Source organism: Oryctolagus cuniculus, chromosome 13, assembly GCF_964237555.1.
Source record: "Oryctolagus cuniculus chromosome 13, mOryCun1.1, whole genome shotgun sequence".
NCBI classification, from domain to species: domain Eukaryota; kingdom Metazoa; phylum Chordata; class Mammalia; order Lagomorpha; family Leporidae; genus Oryctolagus; species Oryctolagus cuniculus.
In genome coordinates, this window is record NC_091444.1 from 105,202,425 (window position 1) to 105,221,440 (window position 19,016).

At 54.9% G+C, this 19,016-nt stretch overlaps 1 protein-coding gene across 20 annotated transcripts in view; it reads right to left on the minus strand.

Annotated features, from left to right (window-relative positions):
- KIAA1217 (KIAA1217 ortholog) overlaps window positions 1-19,016 on the minus strand; it is a 659,855-nt gene that overhangs the window by 130,992 nt on the left and 509,847 nt on the right. For 11 of the 20 annotated variants that reach the window (XM_070056129.1, XM_070056127.1, XM_070056128.1 and 8 more), the window contains one exon: window positions 7,128-7,208. The exons of 8 other annotated variants lie outside the window; for them this stretch is intronic. In XM_070056129.1, coding sequence (XP_069912230.1) covers window positions 7,128-7,208 — 81 coding nt within the window. The remainder of the gene's footprint in view (window positions 1-7,127; window positions 7,209-19,016) is intronic. One more of the 20 variants, XM_070056135.1, reaches the window with a different exon arrangement.

The window sequence follows — 19,016 nt, forward strand, 5'->3', positions numbered from 1 at the left end:
TCCATGGGAATTGAACTCAAATCAGCTACCCGTGATGCCGCCATGGCAGGGCCGGGCACCTCAGCACTCACAGCCTACAGTCCACACTCTTCCTCGAACGTGAGCTACAGGCTCAGCCACGTGGGAGACTCAGAAACACGCAGACGCGTGACCAAGTCCAAGAACTTCTCGACCAATGGGTAAGAATTTGTGGGGCGCAAACCAAAACACAATGGCTTCACCCAGTCAGACCTCTCAGCACCTGCCTACTAAGCACCTACTCTGTGCCAGCCACAGAATGATGCACGGAACAAACCCAACTCCTGCCCTCCTGGGGCTTGTGATAAGAGTGGGGGACAGCCGTTACCAGTCGGCTACAGGTGCAGTGTAGACTGTGGGAGGTGGTGTATACAGGTGGAGCGTCGGAAAGCACGGACTCTGATCTCAAAGAGGGGGGAAGCTGGGGCAGGTGGCCAGGCAGAGGGTAGGGGCAGGGAGATAGAAAGCTGCTCTAAGTACAGGGGACAGCATGTGCAAGGGTCCTGGGGCAGAGACAAGTGGTGCGCAGTGGAGACGTGGGCTGGGAGTCACAGGGAGGATTTTCAACTTGACTCTAGGGTCACAAAAGCCACGGAGGCATTTAGAAAAGAGGAGGAAGCAGCAGTTGACACATCTTTTACATGACTGCACGGCACAGAGAGGGCACCATGAAGGGATCAGGCTCCCCGAGTGCCTGATTTCAACCGTCTCTGCCCCCAGGGCCCGTCCTTGCCTTGCTTGGACTCCCGGGCACTGCCGGGAGGGAGAAGGCAGATGCCAAGGAGCCAAGCTGGGGTTCGGGCTTGTTTGTCGACCTTCGTTTCCTTTAGGTCGTCCCAAGGCTGTGATGCACCAAGGCTCTTAACTCGCAAGGTGGGGCCACGCCCGTGCAGCCCCAGGGCCCCCAGGGTCACCCTCTGCTCTGGCTGCCTGGAATTCCTTAGTGCCCCAAGGCTTCAGCCCCACGGCTCTGTCGGGGCTGCCCTGGGGTGCCTGGTACTGGACGAGACCGTGGGTTTCTTCCCCTCTTTCCTGCTCTCCGTACAAGGAGACCCAACATGGCAGTAGCATGCCTGCACGGTGCAAACCCCTGTGTCTGCCGCCCCTCCCCGGAGCATGCCAGGAAGGGAAACAGAAGTCAGCCCTGCATCCCTAAAGGGGCTTTGAACAAGGAGCAGTGTGCAGCTGTCGCACACAGCACTGGGGACGTAAATGCAGAACACTGGACCTCAGCACTGCCTGCCCGTTCCCTTTATTTATGTGTTTACTTGATTGATTGACTCGAAAGGCACAGGGACAGAGGAAGACTTCCATCTGCTGCTTCACTCCCTGAATGGCCACAATGGCCAGGGCTAGGCCAGGTCAAAACCAGGAGCCAGGAGCTTCATCCGGGTCTCCCAAGTGGGTGCAGGTGCCCAAGCACTTGGACCATCTTCCACTGCTTTCCCAGGTGCATCAGCAGGGAGCTGGACCAGAAGTGGAGCAGCCAGGACTTGAACTGACTGACGCCCATATGGGATGCTGGGGTGGCAGGTGGCCACTTAAACTGCTGTGCCACAGCACCGGAAGCCAGAGTTACCTTTTGATAGGTTAACTTATCTTGTCCTTCTGGTTGTCAGAAACAAACAAGCAAAAAAACTGGGAAACTGCCAGCCAGGGACAGCATTGTCAACAGGGACTCCAGGCTACAGAGGCCATCCTTGAGGGGAGGGAGGAGGAGGGCGAGGAGTCTGGGGAGGAGCCAGCTGGCTGCTCTGTCACACAGACGGGGAGGGGCCTGTCCCCAGCACCATGACAACAAGATCCCGGTTTTGGCCCAGTTCAGCCCTGGCTGCTGTGCGCATTTGGGGAGTATACCATAGAATGCAAGATCTGGCTGTGTGTGTGTGTTTCTACCTCTCTCCCTTTCCAACAAATATTTAGTTATTGAAAACAAACAGGTCAACCCTTGATATGCACGAGGGACTGGTTTCGTGAACGAGGACCCCAGACTCCGTAGTCGCTCATGGCCTCTTAGGTAAAATGCCCCGTGTTTGCCCACACCCCACATGCATCCTGCCGCTTAACTTAATTCACCTCCAGATCGTGGGTAACACCCAACACTACACACGCCAAACAGTCGCTGTGCCGTATTGTTTGGGGATGAGGACAAGGGTAAGAAAACTCACACAGGTGCAGGACAGAGCCGCGCTCCCACCCACATTCAGGCTGCATTTGGTTGAATCCCTGGCTGGGGCAGGCACAGATGCGGAGAGAGAGAGAGCAGACCAAGCCACGCCTTCTGCCTCTGTCGAGCTGCGTGGCCACGGCCAAGGCCAAAGGCTTTTATGCATTTTGGGTGTCACTGGGTGTCAGTAGCGCCCCACTTGTATCTTCATAAAGAGGCCCATCCCCAGCTGCAGAGAGGGCTAAGTGGAAAAATCCCAAAGTAGATCAACAGACAAGCACGCTGCATAGGGATGAGTGGAACGGGCTCTTGGGTTCACGCAGGAAAGTGTTCAGCCGTGAGGCAGAGAGGAGTGGTGAACAAGGCAGCAAGGTTTAATGGGGCAGGGCATCCACCCCTCTGCGAACAGGACGAGAGAGAGAGAGAGAGAGGGCGCCTATTCTACATATAGACAGCAGTTTCTAAGGGAACAGGCCCGGCTCTTCCTGCCTCTTCTGCACAGTGCACCTGCTGAGTGTGATGGGGTAAAACTCCTGCAAGGTCTTACTACCCAGACCCAGCGTTATGGGCAGGGCCAGCAGGCTGGGACCCCGGCAGGGCTCCCAGGGTGGGCGCAGGACTGGGCAGAGGTTCCAGCAGGCTGGGACCCCGGCAGGGCTCCCGGGGTGGGGGCAGGGCTCTGCAGTGTACGATACCCGGCTGCTTCTAGGGTGTGCCTTCCAGGCTCTGCTATCCCTATATGAAATTTCTGCTCCCCTCAGGCCCCACACGGAACCTCCCCTCCCCCTCCCACCTGCCCAGCACCCCCCTCGCCGAGTCCGTCCTTCAGTGGGTAGGTGGTCTCAGGTGGGCTTATTTCCACACTCAGGAAACAGAAGCCGGCACCCGACTCCGAGCAGGGACGAGCCCGTATGGCCGTAGTCAGCGGCAGAACTACTGGACGGCACGGTGTGTCACGGGATGGGTACGGGCACCTCTCTCACAGCACAGGCAGAGCCCCTGCCTAGGGAGCCCCAAAGGGACGCAGGCCCGGTCCTGCCTTCTCGTGTGCGCCCCGTCCAGTCCATTCCAGCCAAAGGGATCTGTCCTCACCGCGGGCCCCGGGAAAGAGGACACAAACGCTACGTGAAACAGTCCCATTTCCACGCACGGCCACGCAGCATCTGGCGAGAATCCAGGAACCCAAGGACTCCCCCTCCCAAAAGAAGACGCGGGCAAAGCCACCAAATCCGTCGGGGACAAGCAGGCTGCCCTCTGCACATCTCTCCCTCTCATGCAACATAACGCTAAGGATCCTAAAAGGTGGCTCCAGGAAAACACAGAACCCCGGCTGCTTCCCGCTTTTCAGCTCCACGGCGGCTCGGAGGCGAAGCCGCTTCCTGTTCCGCCCTTGAGGGGGTCCAATTCTGCTCGGACCCGCTCCCACGGCCCTGCACATGAAGCACTGGGCCCTTCCAGGTTCCAGGGCTGTGCGTCGGCTGCCCCCGCCTGCCTGCTGGCCCTCCCGGAACAGGACCCGAGTACCACCCACGCCTGGCTGTCTGTGAGCTCCTACCCGGAGCTGGGCTGGCGGGCGATGGGCAGGCCTGGCTGTCTCTCTCTTCCCCTTGAGTCAGGAAGTCCGATGGCCAGCAGGCTCCACGCACAGCTCACCCGAACCCACCCAGGCAGCCCTGCGTTCAGGCCACGAGCCCTGGGCGCTGTGTCTGACCAGCAGGGGGCAGGTTGGTCACTGCTGCTGCCTCCCCTGCCCTGCCTGTTATCTGAATACCACTCCTTCGGATGGATGAAGGCTCCAACAATGTTTCCTTTGATTGTTTAATCAAGGACAGAGACTGCGCCCCGTGAAGGATGAACCAGCATCACTTTGCTGCCTAATGAGAATATAGTATGGTATCCCTAGTGCCCGGGAGTCAGTTTACCATTCACATGGACCACGGCACCTGCGTGGTCACCTCACTTCCTCCTCCTCCAAGGTTTTCTGTCTTAGGATGTTCGGTGTGTCTATCTTAGGGCGGAATTCTCTCTACTGCAAGCAGCCTTGAGCTGATCCAATAACTGATCTCTCCCTCCCTCCCTTTCTTTCTGGGACCAGAAAGGTAGACGGTACAAACAAGCCAGGTGCTGACCGCCAGGCTCCAGCTCCCATGGCCCTCGGGGGTGGAGGGCAGAGCCAGGCAGCAGGGCGTCTACCAGGCGCATTCAGGGAGGCCCCGCAACAGGTGTCTGGGCGAGCCTTGTGCTACCCCAGCAACCAAAGCAAAGGGATCCGGTGCAAGACTTGGACATCTCACGTAACCTACACTAGCGCCACGTACGGGCTAGGGACTGGCCTGAGAAAGGTTCCTAACAAAAGCCAGGGTTAGACCCACCCCTGCAGCACAGGCCACAGGCCCCACGCCTACAGCCTCTCTGCCTGGCTGAGGCCCCCACCCTCAGCGTGGGCGTGTGTGGGCCAGGGAGATCTGAGATGGCCTCACCGGCCCGCAGGGACATGGAGAAGGCTGCAGGGACACAGACAGAAGAGTTCCTGTGGACGTCCCGGGCCACCAAGCCAGCAGCACTTACTGCTGGAGCCTTGGCTATGTCGGAGAAATCAGATTTGCTGTGACTTTCCAACTCCCGTTCCAAAGACATGCACACATGCAAACCCGGGTACACTGCTCACTCCCCTGAACCCAGGCGCACACACAAACACGTGCACACACCCCCGACAGCAACCGCCACCCGCCTGGCGTCACAGGAAGCTTTTCTAGCGAAAAATCGCCTTGTCAAGTCCTGACCAGCTTCGTGCGCTATGCTGCTCTCTCCCTAGTTCTGCTACAGCAACCATCACAGCGTGGGAAGGGACAGATGGAAGACTCATTTATGTATTTGAAAGGCAGAGAGAGAGAGAGAGAGAGAGAGAGAGAGAGAGAGAGAGAGAGAGAGAGAATATCTCCCATCTGCTTGCTCACTCCTCAAGTGACTGCAACGGCCAGGGCTGGGCCACACACAGAACCCGGAAGGCAGGGACCCAAGTACTTGAGCCATCACCTGCTGTCTCCCAGGGTGCACAGCAGCAGGAAGCTGGATCAGAAGCAGAGCTGGGCCTCGAACCCAGACCCTCCAATATGCGATGCCGGCGTCCCGAGGAGGAGGCTCACCCTGATGCGCCACCGTGCCCTGTCCCGTGTCGTCACGTGACTTTATGGAACGCAGACTGTGACACTGTGACACTGCTAACACGGCTCTGAGCCCACACGATCTTCGGGATGCTGACCCCATGGAGTCACGGTGAGATTAAGAGCGGGAAATGCCCAGGGCAGCAAACTGTGAACTGTGAAAGAAGCCAAGCCCCAGGCTCTCCTCCTGGGGGAGCCCAGGATCTCTCTCACCAGGGGTTCTAGCCGGCTCAGCCCCCACAGCACCTGGGAGGTTCTCGTTGTGGGGAGCCAAGGAAGAGACAGAGACTGGAGTCCTTTGATTGGCCCACCCGGCCTTTCTCTTGTGAGATCAGCCAATGGTGAATTCCAGCTTCGAGAGAGAGAGAGAGAGAGAATTCGGGGGGCCGGCATAGTGGTGTAGCAGATAAAGCCACTGCCTGTGAAGCCAGAATCCCATATGGGTGCCGGTTTGAGTGATGGCTGCTCCACTTCCGATCCAACTCCCTGCTAATGGCCTGGGAAAGCAGCGGAGGATGGCCCAAGTGCTCGGGGCCCTGCCATTCATGTGGGAGACCCAGACGGATTTCTTGGATCCCGGCTTCAGTCTGGCCCAGCCCTGGCCATTATGGCCATTTGTGGAGTGAACCAGTAGATGGGAGATCTCCCTTTGTAACTCTGCCTTTCAAATAATCAATCAATCACTCTATCTCTAAACTACATACACAATGTCGACAATTGACTACTGGGGCCAGACCACCTCAAATCCAATCCCAGCTCTGTCACTGGTAAACTGTGTGGCCTCAGGCAAGTTTCTCACCCTCTCTGTGCCTCAGGCTCCACCATCATAAAACGAGGATCCTGGCACTCCGACCTCACAGGGTAGCTGTGAGAAGCACCCAGCAGAGTTCCCAGCATATAGGAAGTTCTTTTTTTTTTTTTTTAACTTTTTTTTTTGACAGGTAGAGTGGACAGTGAGAGAGAGAGAGACAGAGAGAAAGGTCTTCCTTCCATTGGTTCACCCTCCAAAGGCCGCTGCGGCCGGCGCACCGCGCTGATCCGAAGCCAGGAGCCAGGTGCTTCTCCTGGTCTCCCATGGGGTGCAGGGCCCAAGCACTTGGGCCATCCTCCACTGCACTCCCGGGCCACAGCAGAGAGCTGGCCTGGAAGAGGGGCAACCGGGACAGAATCCGGTGCCCCGACCGGGACTAGAACCTGGTGTGCCAGTGCCGCAGGCAGAGGATTAGCCTAGTGAGCCGCGGCACTGGCCAGCATATAGGAAGTTCTATGGAAATGTGTTTGCTCCCATCATTATAATGATTGACATGCCCAGACCTAGCATCGGACACGCCAAGGCTGCACACAGCGTGGGAGTGTGGGCAAGGCAGCTCCCTGTTCTGCCTCTGAGTATCTGCCCAGCTGGACGGGTGGGTGGGGGTCTCCACTCACCACACAGCTGTGCCAAGAGCCCCGGCTTGCAGGAGCGTGACCACTGCTGACCCCATAACCCAGCTTAGGGGAAAGTGACTTAAGGATTCCGAAACCAGCATGCAAGGAGCATCCGGTTCATCTCAAAGCTCATCATGGCTAGAGAAACGCTTGTGTTTTACGAAACACAGCCGGCGAGCGCTCGGCTTCGGCGGTTCTCGGTCAAGGCCGGCTGGGGCACACAGGGCAAGGGGCAGGCGGGAGGAGGCAGCGGCTGACACGGATTAGAAGGCCACGCGCAGCAGGGTAGGGACACACGGCACAAGGTGAGGAGCCACTCAGGTTGCAGGAAGAGAAGGTGGAGTACTAACTCGCTGAGAAGACTCGATTTTCATCAAGTACCTCTGAATGTCAAGTTCTCCCTGGAGAGAGGTCAGCATGCAACGCAGAGCCTGTGCACCAGGAGACAAAAGAACAGAAGAGGGTGAGACCGTGACGGGCGCAGGGTGGGCGGGACGGACCCCCCATCCACTCCGCGTGGCGATGCAGCCGCCGACCTGACCCTGGGGACCCCGTGGCCCCTCCGTCCTCGGCTGGCAGCCAGGATGCTTGGAAGCATGTCTGTGCTCTCAAACAGTCCCACGGTGGTGCGTCTGAATTTGCCATTGCCACTAGAGGATTGTGTCACGCTGACCCCTTGTCCCCTTGGGTGGCCCCCGGATGCTCAGTGTGGCAGCTCAGGGCCGGGGTTCAAGGCTGCCATCTCTAAAATGCTTGTTTGTTTGTAATCTGAGAGACAGAGACAGACAGCATAAAACAGAGGGAGACAGAGAGTGGTAGCGGGAGAGGGAGAGAGAGAATGAGCGAGCTCCCATCAGGGGCTGGCATTGTGGCATAGCTGGTAAAGCCACCACCTGTGACGCTGGCATTCCTTATGAGCGCCGGTTCAAGTCCCGGCTGCTCCACTTCTGATCCAGCTCCCTGCTAATGTACCTGGGAAAGCAGTGGAAGACAGTCCAAGTGCTTGGGCCCCTGCACCCACGTGGGAGACCTGGATGGAGTTCCAGGATCCTGGCTTTGGTCTGGCTCAGCCCCGGCCATGGCAGCCTTTGGGGAGTGAACCAGAGGATGGAAGATCTCTCTCTCTCTTTCTCTCTCTGTGTGATTGTCTTTCAAATAAATAAATAAGTCTTAAAAAAAAAAAAAGAAAGAGCTCCTATCTGCTGGTTACTACGAGGTTGGAGCGGAAGCCAGGAGCCAGGAAGCAGGAACACAGCCCAGCCTCCCATGTGGGTGCCAGGAACCCAGTCACTTCACACATCAGCACCTGCTGCCTCCCAGGGCCTGCGTCAGCAGGAAGCTGGAGTCAGGGGTGGATGTGGGACGCGGGCATCTTGTGGGTGCCACAGCCGCTGGGTCAAGTGGCCACTGCACAGCTGCCGTCTTGTTCAGCACAGACCGCTGGGGCCCAAGGGTGTGCCAGGCTTCTCAATCAGCACACGTTCTTGCATTGGAACCAGGTGGACCCTGACACATGCCTTCCATGTACGAAGCTAACTGTGCCACTATTTTATTAATGTTATTCTCTTTGCCCTATGGACTTACTATAGAGAACTTAATTTTAAAAAATCACAGTAGAGGGGCCAGCACTGTGGCATAGTATGCTAAGCCTCTGCCTGCAGCGCCGGCATCCCATATGGGTGCCGGTTCTAGTCCCAGCTTTTCCTCTTCTGATCCACTTTTCTGCTATGGCCTGGGAAAGCAGTAGAAGGTGGCCCAACTGCTTGGGCCCCTGCACCTGTGTGGGAGACCCGGAAGAAGCTCCTGGCTCCTGGCTTTGGACTGGTCCAGCTCTGGCCATTGTGGCCTTCTGGGAGTGAACCAGAGGATGGAAGACCTCTCTCTTTCTCTCTTTCTGTCTCTGTCTGTAACTCTATCTCTCAAATAAATAAATACAAACTTTAAAAAAAATCACAGAAGAAAAAAAAGTTTGTGTCTTAAAAAAAAGTGAGAGTCTCCATAATCCTCACCCACGGATGACGAGTTTTCCTTCCACTCAACCCAGCCGAGGAGGTGTCAGGGCTGCGTGGGTTATTGTACTGTAGGCATACAGAAGGTGCTTCCGAAAGTGCACGAGAGAAATGCAATCAGCAGACACGTTTATCTTGGTGCCAAACCGTTTGAAACCCAAGCATGATTTTTAATACTATTCACTTCCATGGAGTTTTGGAAGCAGCCCCCTGCACCCATCTGGATCACCAACGCACCTACCCAGAGACCTCTAAATAGCATAACGGACGTACACTCATCCGTGGTGCGTATCTCCATTCCTATGTGTGTGCAGAAATGCACACACACTACATGTGTACACGCATGCACATGAATGCTAGGTGTGGGCGTGCCTATGTCCGAACAGCTTTGTGTTATTTAGAACCAAGTCCCTCCCATTCAGGATACAAGCACCCACAAGCAGAAAGAGGCCCTCTGAAGGCAGACATCAGAATGATAGGAACCACGGGAAAGTATTCTACTGGAAATACACTCGGAGGTGGAACAAAGGAAAAAGAAAAACCCAGGTGGCCCATCAGCAGAGGGCCACTTTCCAAGGTGAGCAGCCTCTGGCTGGAAAGGGGAGGTGGCGGCGGAGCCCCTGGCCTCTGCCTGGACACTTAAGGCTCCATCCACTACAAAGGAAATGCCTGAAGTACACCCCAAATAAGCAAGCCCCTGGATGCTCGGTACATCCAAGTGTGAGATCACAGCTCACATCTTAAACGACAGCCATGGGCTCTCAGGGTTCTGAAATGAAACACAGAGGACGTTTTTGCTTCTTGAGTTGGTTCTGTCGGAGTGAAAAGGGTTTTGCTTTTTTAAAAGATTTAATTTTTTGAAAGGCAGAGTTGTAGAGAGAGGGAGATAAACACACACACACACACACACACACACACAGAGACAGAGACAGAGAGAGAGAGAGAGAGAGAGACAGGAGCATCATCTGGGTCTCCCACATGGGTGCAGGGTCATCTTCTGCTGCTTTCCCAGGAGCATCAGCAGGGAGCTGGATCAGAACCGGGGCAGCCAGGACTCGAACCCACTGTGCCAGGAGGTCGGGCCCCCGGGAGAGGTTTTGAGCCCTACAAGCTTTGAGTCTGACACTCAGAAAACAGAGAGAAAACTGACTTTGCAGAGGCCTCTGGCAGACAGCAGCTAACTCCAGGGTGGAGAGTTCAGCGCCCGATGCCTGGCTTTGACTGTGAAACAGAAACAGCTCCTGAGAAATCTGCGTCGGGGGAAGGGACCCGTCGTTGATACGCACTTGGTGGTCCATGACGATGGTGACAATGGTTTACCGAGTAGCAAGGGAAAACCCAAAATGCTCATCCCCTCGTGGAAACGGCTGGTGAAACAGAACCCCTAATTCTAGTGTCCCTAAAAGCACGGACAGGAAATCCTGGGGACCCATCTCGCCCCTCCCCTAGGATGGCTAAGGGAATCTGCTGAACTGAGGGAGGATACAGCTGGCCGGACAAGATTCCAATCGCCGGATTCAAGGAGTGATTTGCCTCTCCAACAGATAATACCCTTGATGGCCAGTACTGTCCAGAGGGGATTGCTCAGGGGAATTCCAGGTCCAGACAGGGAAATCCCAGCTCTTGGGGCAGAGGGGAGTCACCACCTGCAATTAGTGGCCCCTCCCCCAACTTACTGAAGCCCTCGTGGCCAACATAAAAACTCCCTCTAAAGGGCATGACATCATCGACCCATCACAGGAAGGTCACAGGTGCCACTGACCAACCAGGAACTCGGATGTGAGCTGATCATGCACCTCTCAGCCCCGGTTTCAATCTACAGCAGCCTTCACCCCTAACTCCCCAGGGAGCCTGGGAATGAGTCGCAGCCGCCCGGCTCCTTGCGCTGAGCTTTGCAATAAACACCTGCTCTCTCCTACCGCTCCGATGTCAGGGATTGGCTGACCCAAGTTTGGGGTTCCTATAGCAACACCTTCAACCAGTTTTGGGGGAGGCTGTCTTGCAACAGCAGGATAGCAAAAATAACAATGCCATAAAGACTCACCAGAAGGACTCCCTATTCCAAAGAATCACGAAAAATTCAATGGCACCTTAAGGGGGAAATGGCGAAGAGAGAAATGACGGGATACTTCTCTCACATGGGTCCTCCTAGAGATCTCTCTGCAGGCTGGAGACAGGCAGAAAGGGGAGGTCCCACGGCTCTCCTGGGACTCCGGGGCTGACGCGCTCACCTGGGTAAACGCCTAAGGCACACAGGTCGCAGAGAGAGGCACACAGGTCGAAGAGAGAGCCCCACGTGAGCAACACACACGCCATAGTTACAACATCTGAACATGCAGCAGTTTGCTCCTTGTGCTATTCCTATTCCTTAGTTTTCTACAATAAAGGCAACTACCTAATAGTGTAAAAATAAAAGTCTTGGGATAGACAGCAACAGTGACATGGATGTCTCCAGGGAGCAAAAACGAAGAATCCCAAGACTGCTGCGATGTAAGAACTCACCCAGAGTGCCAGCTGTGGTCGGCACGGGTGGCTATCCTGACAGGACCCACACAGCCCGTCTTGGGACAGTTTGGGAGCAAAGAGGCTGACCGTGGCCACACAGAAGGCGTTGAAGAAGCAATGGCCAGGTCCGCACCAGAGGTGGCCTCCCGGCCACAGTCACCCACCAGATCCTCTTCTAACATCAAGATCTAAGTGCCAGAGCCCCAGGGAGATTTGTATTCAAGTGTCTGCTTCCACGGACACTCGCTGCCTTCCCCTCCTCTCGTCCGACCTGGTCAGCATCTCTCTCTGATCACCACCGCGGGGTGTTCAGTCTCCAGCCCCACTTGCTCACAGACCCGAGGAGTACAAGATGCTGTTTTCATGCCGTTTCTGCCTGCCTGCTTTGGAAGCCCCAGAAAAGCCACTGCATTTCCTTTAAGCCCTGAGTTCCTCACCTGTAAAATGGAGAAGACACCGGGTAAGGAAAGGTTGTCGGGAGGAAGACGGGCGGGGGAAGCTGGCCAAGCACTTCACACCATTCCTGGCACTCAGACTGAAGCTGCTGGGGAGGTTACACCGTTCTAAAGACACTTTGCTTGAACAAATGAACGGGCAGTCAATATTAATAGACGGAAACATTTGCCTCCCCTTTTGGCTGAGCCATTCCAGTTCTCACAGCTGATGCCAGGGAAATGCAGAGTCCACACAAGGCGGCTGCAGTGAGGTGCTGTTTAGACATAGTGGTGCTACCACGCAGAGGAGCAAACCCTAAGCAACCACTAACGGTGATGATCAACCCTGGACCAATACAGAAAGCCACTCACACATACAATGGAGCGGACAAAATCCCATCAGCCAAAGTGCAATATGCCTTCAGATCCTGAGTCTACAGGTCCAGAAAAAACTGAGTTAAGTCTTCGAAAAGTTCACAGAAAACATATATTATGAAAAAACCACAGTTCTCAATTTTTCATAGGTGAATAAATTTATCTTTTTAAAAAGCTATTTAGGCTGGAGCCGCGGCTCACTAGGCTAATCCTCCGCCTTGTGGTGCCGGCACACCGGGTTCTAATCCCGGTTGGGGCGCCAGATTCTGTCCCGGTTGCCCCTCTTCCAGGCCAGCTCTCTGCTGTGGCCAGGGAGTGCAGTGGAGGATGGCCCAAGTGCTTGGGCCCTGCACCCCATGGGAGACCAGGAGAAGTACCTGGCTCCTGCCATTGGATCAGCGTGGTGCGCCAGCCCCAGTGGCCATTGGAGGGTGAACCAATGGCAAAAGGAAGACCTTTCTCTCTGTCTCTCTCTCTCTCACTGTCCACCCTGCCTGTCAAAAAAAAAAAAAAAAGCTATTTAAATGTTTATAGTATTTGAGAAGCAGGAGACAGAGAGAGACACAGACGGATGACAGAGACAGACAGACAAAAGAGAGCGCTCCAAGAACTCCATGTGGGTCTCCCACACGGGTGGCAGGGGTTCAACCACTAGAACCATCACCTCTTACCTCCCAGGGTGTGCGTCTGAAGAAGAGAGAATCAAAAGCAAAGCCAGGCTTTGAACGTGACATTCTGATGTGGGATGCAGTCACCCCAAGGACAACCCCCTACCCTCAATTTGTCTTCAATTCCATTTTTCCATGAACTTTTTGAAGTACTCTTATATGCCAATATATTCATTGAAGCACTCCTTGTGGGCCATCGGATTATAAATAAATGATGTGTCCACTCAATCTGTTCTTTGTAAGTTTCAAAAAGCAATTAAAATAAGAAGCTATGTTTAGGTCACCTAGCATTTAGCATCAAGGGACTGGTGCTTGCTTCTCTGATCTGTGTCTACTTCCAGAACCCTCGGTGTGGACTGTGACTTTAATAAATACAGATGAACTTCAGACAGCGGAGACAAGGTCTTCCTTGGGAGTTCTGCCAACGAGAAAAACCATCAGAGCATATTTAAATGCATAGCCCCTTTATTCCCTAAAATCCTGCAATCACTTTGTTTTCACATGTGGTATTGTCTCCGTGGCACCACTAGGGGGTGCCCGGAAGCTAGTGAGTTCAGTAGAGTCCAGGCAAACCCAAGGGGATCCTGTGATGGAGAAAGCAAAACCTCCTCATCGCCTGTTCTGGGTCAAGCTCCATCCTCCTCCTGGTACCTCCTGGAACCTCCTGTTCCATCTCACTTTGTCTGGAGGGACCCAGTCTGTGACAAATACCGCAGTGGGCTGACCGCCTGCAGGGTTAACAGTACGGAGGGAGGGGAGAGGGCTGACTTCTCCAGTCTGATGATTTCACAGTTGCCATGGAAGAACCGGAAGCTAACAGCCCCTGTGACCTGGGACTACAGAAAACGACAAAAGCACCTGTTGGAGAAACGATCTTAGAAGGCTCTATCCTAGAGACACACAGTCTGCCCATAACGCACCAAAAATATTTCAGGTTATCTGGTGTTGAACACAAGGGACCCAGGGCTGGCTTTGCGGCACAGTGGGCCGGCATCCCATATGGGCGCTGGTTCGAGTCCCCGCTGCTCTCGCCACAGCTGTACCACTGTGCCCAGCCTCTGTGCTGACTGCACAGCCCTGCGGCAGGGGTGGCTCTGAGACACGGCAACACTAACCCTCCTCATTCGAATGCACCAGCTGCCCAGGCCTCGGCTGGCTGGTGTGTCAGAATCAGAGCCCCAGAGTTCTTTCCCAGGCTTCCACGTTCCCAGTCACCTGGGAAAGGGATGGAGGTGAGCTCAGAGCAGAGTGCCCGCCCAGAGTTATACAAGGAGGCTACAAAGAGTCAGCCCGGGTCACCTCCTCAAAGGGCAACAGGTATTTTAAAAACTGCCCCAACGGCAAAGGAAGACCTTTCTCTCTGTCTCTCTCTCTCACTGTCCACTCTGCCTGTCAAAAAAAAAAAAAAAAAAAAAAAAACACACAAACACACACAAAAAAACTGCCCCAAACAGGTGCGCCTGTAGACTTCAAGATGATGCGTTATTAAGAGGTTGGCTTGGGGCTGTTGCCTGCAAAGCCGACATCCCATGTGGGTGCTGGTTTGAGTCCTGGCTGGTCCACTGCTCATCCAGTTCCCTGCTAATGTACTGGGAAATCAGTGGAAGATGGAGCAAGTCCTTGGGCCCCTGAACCCACATGGGAGACCCAGAAGAAGCTCCTGGCTCCTGGCTTTGGATCGGCCCAGTCTGGCCGTTGTGGCCATTTGGAGAGTGAACCAGTGGATGGAAGACCTTTCTGTTTCTTCCTCCCTCTATCTCACTCTGCCTCTCAAATAAAATATTTATTTATTTATTTATTTGAAAGGCAGAGTGAGACAGGGAGAAAGGGAGGGAGAGAAAAGTAAGATCTTCCATCTACTGGTTCACTCCCCAAATGGCTGCAACAATCCAGGGTGGGGCCAGGCTGAAACCAGGAGCCAGGGGCTCCATCTGGGTCTCCCATGTGGACGGGCTGGCTCCCTCTAAAGGGCTTTCTCCGTGGGGGACCCGCCCTCTGCCGTCGCCCGCCCTGCAGTTCTTACGTCAGCTGAAAAGACTCATGGGAAAAGCGCAGCGCCTGGGAAGCTCTGGTGAGCATTTCCCTGCCCAGGTCGCCCAGGAGGGGGAGCAGCCTCTGACTGGACACACAGAGCGGCCAGCGCCCGCCACTCAGGGATGGGGAGAGGCCGTGCAGCTGGGTGCGCCGCCCTCTGCCGGGGTTTGCAGAGAGGCCGGGCCTGGCCCTGAGCTGGGGCGCTCGGGTGGGCTCCCCGTGGAGCTGCCTCGGCGCCAGCCGCTGGGACTCTCATCCCCGTCCAGGGCAGCAGGCAGCGTGGTGGCTTCTGCGTGGACCGTGGAGGGCACAGGGGACTCCCGCAAACCAGAAGTCATCCTGTTCCAGGCACTGCCTCTGCACTCTGCCAGCGCATAGCTCCTGGGTGAGCTAAGCAGCACCGTGGACTCCACTATTAAAAGTGTGAACACCACTGGGATCCAGCCGTTGCCCTACTGCACAGTCATCCTACTCAATAATTCAGCAGAGGGCCGGGCATCTGGCCCAGCGGGTAAGAGCCCGTGGCCCACAAGGGAGTGCCAGGTTCCCACGCTCGGCCCTGACTTCTGGCTTCAATTTAGTGCTAATTCTGACCCCGGGAGGCGGCCGTGGTGGCTCAAGTACGTGGGTTCCCGCCATCCACGTGGGAGACCTGGATAGAGTTCCGGGCTTCTGGGCGTTTGGGGAGTGAACTGGCAGCTGGGAGATCACCCTGTCTTGTCTCTGTCTGAAAACAGAGAAACGCACACACACACACAAGCCTTGCTTCCAGGAGCGCTGTTGAGGGGAGATCTGGCCATGGAAGGGCTCTGGGCCAGGCCTCAGGGTCCTCCCCATCAGCTGCTTCTTGAGATCTGCTGTTGGGTTTGACTTCCCCCGCCCCATTGTCCCTGACAGCCTAGGGGACGGGCCTCCCTGAGCTGTATGGAGCAGACCTTTGCAATTAAAAAAAAAAAAAAAAGTGGAAAATGTCTCTTCACCTTTAGCAGAATCAGAAAATAATTTTAAAAGTCTTGTAAAACAGAAAACCAAAGGAAAGAGGAGTGACACGTGCGCTGGGAATGCAGACTTGGGGTGGCCAGGGGTCCGCTGGCTCCAGGCGGTTGCCTGTGCTGTTTGAGAGACCCCCATGTGTGGTGTGGGAAACAGGTGCGCACTCCCAGCCCTGGGGGTGTGTGTGTCCACCTGCACGGCACGTGCGTTCCGGAGAGGCCCACGAAAGCCAAGCCAACTTTCATTTCTGAATTGGCTCCAGATTAGGATTATACCAGAGCTTTTTTTTTTTTTTTAAACTTTCACTTATAATTTCCCTCCAACTCACTTTGTATCACTTAATGTACATTTGTGAACATACATTTGTAAAACAAGCTGAGTCCACAGTGGCTAACTTCCACACATGTTTTAGGAGGAAATTGGCCACTAATCCTTCTAGGATCAGAATCCTGGGGCCAGCACGACGGTGTAGCAGGTCGGCTGCCACCCACCATGGCAGCATCCCAGAGTCAAGCACTAGATCAAGTCCAGGCTGCCTCACTTCCAATCCAGCTCCCTGCTCACGCGCCTGGGAAAGCAGCGGAAGATGCCCCAAGTCCTTGGGCCCCTGCACCCACATGGGAGACTGGAAGAAGCTCCTGGCTCCTGGCTTCAGCCTGGTCCAGCCCTGGCTGTTGCTGGCATTTGGAGAGTGAACCGGTGGATGGAAAATCTCTCTCCCTCTCTCTCCCACTCTCCCTCTCCCTCCTACTCTGCCTCTCCATTCTGTGTCATTCTTTCAATAAATAAAATACATCTTTTAACTAATAAACAAACAAAGCCGTGCCGGGGGCTAGGATGCCGTGCCTTGTGCCTTCCCGCTCACCAAGCCAGCTCGCGCCCACGGATGACAGAGGAAGCCTAAGCAGGAGCAGCCTCCTCAGATTCTAAAGTGGCTTTTACAGACCTCTGTGAGCACCACAGGAGATGCACTCACACGGACGCAGGTAGTGTGCATGTTGTTTTATTGATGAAAAGTGACCAACATGCTAAGGTTCACCCACTCGACAAACACTGGAATATGACTTGGCAATTCTGACCCATGCAACAACACCGTGAACCCTAAGGGCACCACTTTAGGTGAAACAAACCAGCCACACACACACAGCAAAATACTGCACACATAGCCCAGAACTGCCTAACTCCTAGCAACAGGAGTCAGTAACCTGGGGCTGTGGGGAGAGCAGGCTGAGAGCTGTGTTTTACTGGCTACAGAGTTTCACTTTTATCAGATGAAAAGTTCAGCAAGTCAGCTGCACAGCTATGTGGGTAAGCTTAGCCCCCATTGAACTGTAGCTGCTCCACTTCTGATCCAGATCCCTGCTAATGCACCTGGGAAAGCAGCAGAAGATGCCCAAGTGCTTGGACCCTGCACCCACGTGGGAGACCAAGAAAGATCCTGGCTTCAGATGGACCTGGCTCCAGCCATTGTGGCCATCTGGGGAGTGAACCAGCAGCAGATGGAAGACCTCTCTCTCTGTCCCTCCCTCTCTCTCTGTCATTCTGCCACTCAAATGAATAAATTTTTTTTTTTTGACAGGCAGAGTGGACAGTGAGAGAGAGAGACAGAGAGAAAGGTCTTCCTTTGCCGTTGGTTCACCCTCCAATGGCCGCCGCGGCCAGCGCGCTGCGGCCGGCGCACCGCGCTGACCCGATGGCAGGAGCCAGGAGCCAGGTGCTTTTCCTGGTCTCCCATGGGGTGCAGGGCCCAAGCACCTGGGCCATCCTCCACTGCACTCCCTGGCCACAGCACAGAGCTGGCCTGGAAGAGGGGCAACCGGGACAGAATCCGGCGCCCCAACCGGGACTAGAACCCGGTGTGCTGGCGCCGCTAGGCGGAGGATTAGCCTAGTGAGCCGTGGCGCCGGCCTCAAATGAATAAATTTTTTAAAGATTTATTTATTTATTTGAAAGTCAGAGTTACACAGAGAGAGGAGAGGCAGAGAGAGAGAGATACAGAGAGAGAGACAGAGAGAGAGAGAGAGAGAGAGAGAGACAGAGAGAGAGGTCTTCCATCCGATGGTTCATTCCCCAATTGGCCGCAATGGCCGGAGCTGCACTGATTCAAAGCCAGGAGCCTGGAGACTCTTCTGGGTCTCCCATGCAGGTGCAGGGGCCCAAGGACTTGGGCCATGTTCTACTGCTTTCCCAGGCCACAGCAGAGAGCTGGATGGGAAGTGGATCGGAAGTGGAGCAGCTGGGTCTTGAACTGGCGCCCCATGGGATGCTGGCACTTCAGGCCAGGGTGTTAACACACTGTGCCACAGCGCCGGCCCCTCAAACGAATAAATCTTGAAACAAAATAAAGGTCAAGACAGTAAATTTTATGTAAAGCACATATTATAACAATTAAAAAATACTGTCAACAGTTTAACTGAACAAAAAGAGAAAAAAATGAACAACAAAAAAAGGACAGTTTATAACAGGTTTTTCTGCAAAGTAGCTGAGTACGAGGTATCTTCAAAAGGTTTCTGGGCTGGCGCCACAGCTCACTAGGCTAATCCTCCGCCTTGCGGCGCCGGCACACCGGATTCTAGTCCCGGTCGGGGTGCCAGATTCTGTCCCGGTTATCCCTCTTCCAGGCCAGCTCTCTGCTGTGGCCAGGGAGTGCAGTGGAGGATGGCCCAAGTGCTTGGGCCCTGCACCCCATGGGAGACTGGGATAAGTACCTGGCTCCTGCCATCGGGTCAGCGCGGTGCGCCGGCCGCAGCGCGCTGGCCACGGCGGCCATTGGAGGGTGAACCAATGGTAAAGGAAGACCTTTCTCTCTGTCTCTCTTTCTCACTGTCCACTCTGCCTGTCAAAAAATAAAAATAAAAATAAAATAAAAAAGGTTTCTGGAAGGGGCAGGTGTTGGGATGCACTGGGTCAGCCACCCCTGGGGATGACGCCCACATCCCACGTCAGGGACAGAGCCTGGGTTTGAGTCCCAGCTACTCTGCTTGTGATCCAGCTTCCTGCTAATGCCTGGGAGGCAGCAGGGGACGGCCCATGTTCTTGGGTCCCTGATACCCATGTGGGAGGTCCAGATAGCGTTCCGGGCTCCAGGCTTCAGCCTGGCCCAGCCCTGGCCATTGTGGCCTTTTAGGGAGTGAACTAGAGGATGGAAGACCACCCCCCCAATCCCTTTCAAATAAATAAAAATAATGTAACAATTTTTTATAGTTCCTGGAAAATACATG